This window comes from Chaetura pelagica, unplaced genomic scaffold, assembly GCF_000747805.2.
Source record: "Chaetura pelagica isolate M959 unplaced genomic scaffold, ChaPel_1.0 scaffold585, whole genome shotgun sequence".
Lineage (NCBI taxonomy): Eukaryota > Metazoa > Chordata > Aves > Apodiformes > Apodidae > Chaetura > Chaetura pelagica.
In genome coordinates this window covers 8716-14800 of record NW_009953404.1, presented here as the reverse complement: position 1 = coordinate 14800, position 6085 = coordinate 8716, and the positions used below count along the sequence as shown (strand labels likewise).

The window sequence follows — 6085 nt, the reverse complement described above, 5'->3', positions numbered from 1 at the left end:
TGCTGATGAGGCTGTAGAGCCCCTTCCCTGTAAACCAGTTTGGTTTAAATAAGGCAACGTGGCAAACAAGAAGAAGAAAAAGGAACTTACTGAGCAGTTCTGCTTTCTTCACCACAGCTTTAATGTAATCAGGTCTCTGTGTGAGTGCTTTGTCCAGCAGTGTTTTTGCCTTTTCCTGTGTGACTGGGTCCTCCAGACAGACTGTTGCCAGCAGAGTCAGAGTCTGGGCGTTTGCTCCCAGAGTTTTATACACGTTATTTGCCATGACCATGGCTTCACGGATGCTGTTGGACGCGAGGTAACACTCAATGAGACCTGAGGATAGAACAGGGAAAGGTTGTGGCACCCGAGGCAGCACCACAGCCACTCCCCCCTCAGTGACTGCGCAGCGCAGGGACTCCAAGCGACTGACACTCCAACAGGCAAACTCAAACTGTGACTGAGAAAGTGTCTCTACGTTGTAACATATCCATTCTACAGGTAATTGGCTTCCTTGCTTTTATTTATGGGCAGGTACTAAACAAAAAAGCCTAAGTACACCTAAGATTTCTGTCCAGTTCTAGTACTGACACATTCATACCTCACTGGACTCCTCACAACTCACCATTTACTTGAAGCTGCCGTTGAGATCTACAAGAGTGAAATCAATATGACAAAACAAAGCTCCCAGGGGAACTAACCACACCATTATCATTATGCAAAAGTGAACTGCTCTAAACACCCAAGTCTGTTTATATCCAGATTAAAGAAACAAACAAAAAAAAAAGCCTTGTTTGAGTGTCCCTCATCTGGTCGCTCCTACCAGAGCTTCACAGGTTTTTGAGTAGTAATGAATTGCTTACTGAAAAATCAGCTGGAAATGCCCTTCTGTCTGTCCTCTTGGTGATCATCACCACCCCCCAGCACTGAACAGGTGAGCAGCTTCACTCCCCTCACCTTCATAGCAGTCCAGCCTGCAAGGTGCCAGCCGGATGGCCTCACGGAAGTGGATAATGGCCTCCTGCACCCTGCCCATGTTCCTCAGAGCAGCCCCTTTCAGCAGCAGGGCCTGGACACTGTTACTGTTGAGCTGGATTGCTTTGGCTCCTAAATACAAGGCACGAGAATAGCGTTTGCTGTAGAAACTGTGACACCTGTGGAAAGACAGGATGGACTGTAAACAGGCCTGTGGTGCCTCTGCATGTTCATAGAGGGTTAAAGGCAGGAAAAAAGAAACTAAAAGAAATTTCAGGCAACTGATTAACTCAAAAATAAAGAAGCTACAGAGTTGTTGTGGTTGGAAAGGACCTCTCAGATCACTGAGTCCAACTGTCAGGTTAAGGATGGATGTTCAGGAAAAAAAACACAACAAACTCTTCAGGAGGTAAAAAAAACCAGGATGACTATTAACCATTACAGCTATTTAATCTATAATTGCTACTGCACAGGTGCAGTAGAACTAAAGAGACTTCAACATACAGAAAACAACCAAACCAGGTATTTCTAGATAGCTAATTAAAGTTATCCCAGCAACAGACTAGACAGGATAGAAAAACACCTTCTAAGCAGGACAGCAAAATGCACCACATCAGCTGCAATCCACCAGGAGTTGAGGTAAGAAAGGAAAGAGAACAACTTACCCAGAGACCACCCAGGGCTCTGCATGTTGATCAGAAATATTGAAGAGGCGGCAGCCCAAGCTCTCCACGTCCTCCAGCCGACCCTCCCGTGCCAGCAGGTACCCGTACACATCCATCCCTGAAGGGAAACGTGTGAAGAGCAGTCATCTTCTGCATGGACAGTTCATTCACAGCAAGACAGAACAAAACCAAACCCACAAACACCTCCTTTAAATGTGCAACGACCAGTAACTGCTCCAGAGATGACACTGCAGCCCGTGCTTGATGACAGGCTGCTACTACTCCAGTGTTGCTGAGCAGATCATTACACCAGGTGAACTTTCTCCTAGGATTTACTCACCTTTAATGAGGTAAGGATCCAGCATTTGTGCTTGTTCAAATTTTAGAATAGAGTTTTTATTATCTCCAGCTCTGAAATACAGGTCTGCTAAGCTCCCCAGCAAGTCTACGTTATCCCTCAGCAATGACTTTTTCTCCAAAGAGCTTTAAGAGAAAAAAAACCCAAGCTTGTTATTTCTATAATGCCAATTTAAATGTAATTATAAATATTAATACACTGGATGCTCTTTGCACTCTTACCAAATGGTGTTTATTGCCCTCGTGTTATCTCCAGTGTGCACAAAGGCATATGCCTTAATCCAGACAGAAAGCCAGTCCAAGTTGGGAATGCTCTGGATGACGTTGATGGTCATGGAGGCCACCTCAGCACCCTTCACTGACAGTGAGAGCAAGCCTGTCCACAAGGTACACACAGCACTGGCAGCCACAGGCAGCTGCCTGTACAGGAATTAATGGTCTGAATCCACAACTCCATCCCTTGGCAAGCACAAACCAGCAGCTGGTTACCAGGCTCTGGATCATTTGTATCATGTGGGCAGCACATGCAAACACAGGGCAGTGACCCAGGCCCAGCCACAGCTCCCAGTGCCCAGTCACAGCTCCCAGTGCCATGGTGCTGAACACTGGAACAGTGAGACTGTGCAGACACCTACCCAGGATGGCATCCAGAGCCAGGGGACACTGCCTCAGGACCTCCTTGTAGCTGGTGACAGACGAGCGCTCTTGACCTGCTTTCTTGTATAGATTGGCCAACATCATATTGATCTACAGGCATGAGAAGGAAGAAATCTTCACTGAGAGAAGGTCACAGCTTTGCCTCCAAGTGTGTCTGCCTCCCTCCCTCCTCTTCTGGCCTGAACACAAGATTACCTGCTCCTCAGACAACACCAACGTACCATACAACATTCACATTCTTGCCTCTAAAACCAAGATAAATCTTACATTATTTTGTATTTGCATCTTGAAATCTCAGCATTTTGCATCTACATGCACTTCTATATGATGCCAAGAAGGACTGTGCATCAGTTACACCAGCCTTCATAGAATCATAGAATCATAGAATCTTAGGGGCTGGAAGGGACCTAGAGAGATCATCTAGTCCAACCCCCCTGCCAGAGCAGGGTCACCTAGAGTACATCACACAGGAACTCATCCAGGTGGGTTTTGAATGTCTCCAGTGAAGAAGACTCCACAACCTCCCTGGGCAGCCTGTCCCAGGGCTCTGTCACTCTTACAGTAAAAAAATTTTTTCGGATATTCACCTTGAACCTCCTATGCTCCAATTTACACCCATTACCCCTTGTCCTATCCCTGGTCATCACTGAGAAAAGCCTAACTCCATCTCCCTGACACTCACCCCTTACATATTTGTAAACATTGATGAGGTCACCCCTCAGTCTCCTTTTCTCCAAGCTAAAGAGACCCAGCTCCCTCAGCCTTTCCTCATAAGGGAGATGTTCCACTCCCTTCAGCATCTTCGTAGCTCTGCGCTGGACTCTTTCAAGCAGTTCCCTGTCCTTCTGGAACTGAGGGGCCCAGAACTGGACACAATACTCCAGATGTGGCCTCACCAATGCAGAATAGAGGGGGAGGAGAACCTCTCTTGACCTACTAACCACACCCTTTCTAATGCATCCCAGGATGCCATTGGCCTTCTTGGCCACAAGGGCACATTGCTGGCTCATGGTCATCCTCCTGTCTACCAGGACCCCCAGGTCTCTTTCACCTACACTACTCTCCAGCAGTTCAGCCCCCAACCTGTACTGGGACATGGTGTTGTTCTTCCCCAAATGTAAAACTCTGCACTTCCAGCTGATCTCTCCAGGTCAATGGAAGTCTGAGAGAATTCTCTTAGGAAGGCAGAGAAAGTTTCCATTCAGCTTCTGAATGAAGCTGAAATCATCATCACGATGGTTCAAAGAACAGAAAGTATTTGAGCTCTGCACAAGTAACTGTTTTCTCTCACCATCACCTGATTTTACTAGTGTTCATAGGTTAAAAGTTTGCTTTTCTCAATCTTTTTCTGTTCTGCAAGTTGGTCTTTCAACAGAAGAGCTGGACATTCCAAGACAGGAACACTGTTTCCATGACACAGCTGATTGACCTGATGGGTTCATCTTTCCAGCCCTTCTGACATAACAGAGCCAGCAGCAAAGACTCAACCCTGAGGCCACAATGGGATCTAAATGTTTACCATTATCTAAACTGCTATTAGAAAAGGATGAAGATTTGAACAGTTTGAACAAACATTTAACTCTTTGCTTTCAATTCTTTCTAAGAATTGAAATCCATCCTTCTAAGAATTTGAAATTCTAAAATTTGTCTGATTTTAAAGAGGCCAAATAAACCAAGTTAATGTAAACATTAGCAAGTGTTTCCAAACAACATGAACACAAAAGCAAACACCAAGGCCCAGTGACATTACACCTATGGTCTGTGTTCTTTTTTGGAACAGACACTGGCTTACAGATTTAAGATCCACTGACCAAGGACTCGTGACAAACACTTGCCAGAACCAACCTTTGGAGTCCTCTGCCTGGAAGGAATTCCATCAAGAATAGCAATGGCATCTTTATCTTGCTTCAGCATTGTGTAACATTCAGCCATTTTATATTTCACTTCAATTTCTGATGGTAAACACTGAAATTAAAAAAAAAAAAGAAAGAAGGATTTAGGTACAATGATAAAAAAAATTAATAAGGTTTCCTCATTAAATGCTTCTACTATGTTGAAAAAAACCCAGTTCAGGAAAGTTAACAATGCAACCTACTGCCAAGCTCACACTGCTACTGTCTTCATGAACTACACATGCAAAAGATGTCATGTTTGAGACCAGATGAAGCTTTGCATTAGAAAACACCACAGTGACATTTCCAAAATGGATCAGCCTGGAATATCAGGTTTATTTGACATAAGAAATCCATAATCACTACAGTACTGACTCAGCAACATTAATTGAAATACCTGGCTCTGGGGAGTTGATGCAGTATTCCCAGTGGAAGGTCTTACTTTTGAAGTTTTACTCAATGCCTTTTTCTGCTGCAAGGCCATGGTGTACTTACTGACAGCATTCCTGAATTCTTTATCATGGAAGAGGGAGTCTGCATGATAGACCAGGAGCTGGTACTTCTGAGATGGTGAAAACAGTTCCCTAAAAGAAATGCAAGCAGACAGGCTGACATCAGCTGACCCCAGATCCTTGTGGATCCAAAGTATTTGTAGCTTTGGGTTGTCTGGCTTCAACTTCCCACTGTTGCTGCTGCTTTACTGCACTGGGAAGGCCCCTGAATAACCAGGACTATCTGCTCACAAAGGGATTAGCTTGTCATTTCTTTTATCTGTATCCAAACAAACCTAATAGCCTTTCCTGACACCTCAGCAGCAACAACAAGCTTGGCCACGATTTCCCTTAAGGGAGCAGCCCCCATCCTCCCCATAACTCACATGTTGTCAAGGTCCATTAAAGCACTTTTTGGTTTGAGTGGACTCAAGCTGACAAGGCAATCCAGCTCTTTGTAGAGCTATCCTAAGCCACATCTTCCTGCATTTCACAAACCTCCTTTATAACACTTCCACTATTTTTGGAGAAGTGCTGAAGAGTTAGGGTTTCCAAAAAGCATTTTAGCTTTAATTAGTACCTCAAAACCACAAGGTAAAATGGTGATTTCCAGGGAAGTCCTGAAAAAATACAGGGAATCACTTGAGTCAGGGGCAGAGCCATGACATAGGGCACCCTGGGAATGTGAAAACGGCTGCATGTCTGACCAGACCCCCATGCTGTGCTGGGTACCACAGAATCATGGATTCCTTGTGGTTGGGAAAGACCCTTCAGATCACCGAGTCCAACCGCTAACCCAGCACTGCCAAGGCCACCACCAACCCACGTCCCTCAGCCACCCCATTTCCATGGCTTTTAGGCACCATCCGAGGACGGTGACTCCACCACCGCCCCGGGCAGCCTGTCCAGGTACTTGGCAATGAAGAACTTCTTTCTAACAGCCACTCTGCGCCTCCCCGGGCACAACCTGAGGCCTCTTGTCCTATCGCTTGTTACTCGGGAGAAGAGACCAACGCAGGGCTGGGGCCGGCAGCCCGGGGCCTGCACCACAGGGCCCGGCAGGCCGGGC

The 6085-nt window shown here is 45.8% G+C and overlaps 1 protein-coding gene across 1 annotated transcript in view; it reads right to left on the bottom strand.

The window, feature by feature from the left end:
• The window catches only part of ANAPC7 (anaphase promoting complex subunit 7), a 7181-nt gene extending 1795 nt beyond the window's left edge, over positions 1 to 5386 (bottom strand). Inside the window, exons 1-9 of the mRNA XM_009998434.1 lie at positions 5313 to 5386; positions 4923 to 5109; positions 4479 to 4598; positions 2612 to 2723; positions 2199 to 2352; positions 1960 to 2102; positions 1620 to 1737; positions 937 to 1133; positions 91 to 315 (exon numbers count right to left, since the gene is read on the bottom strand). Coding sequence (XP_009996736.1) covers positions 91 to 315; positions 937 to 1133; positions 1620 to 1737; positions 1960 to 2102; positions 2199 to 2352; positions 2612 to 2723; positions 4479 to 4598; positions 4923 to 5109; positions 5313 to 5386 — 1330 coding nt within the window. The remainder of the gene's footprint in view (positions 1 to 90; positions 316 to 936; positions 1134 to 1619; positions 1738 to 1959; positions 2103 to 2198; positions 2353 to 2611; positions 2724 to 4478; positions 4599 to 4922; positions 5110 to 5312) is intronic.
• Positions 5387 to 6085: the final 699 nt, after the last annotated feature.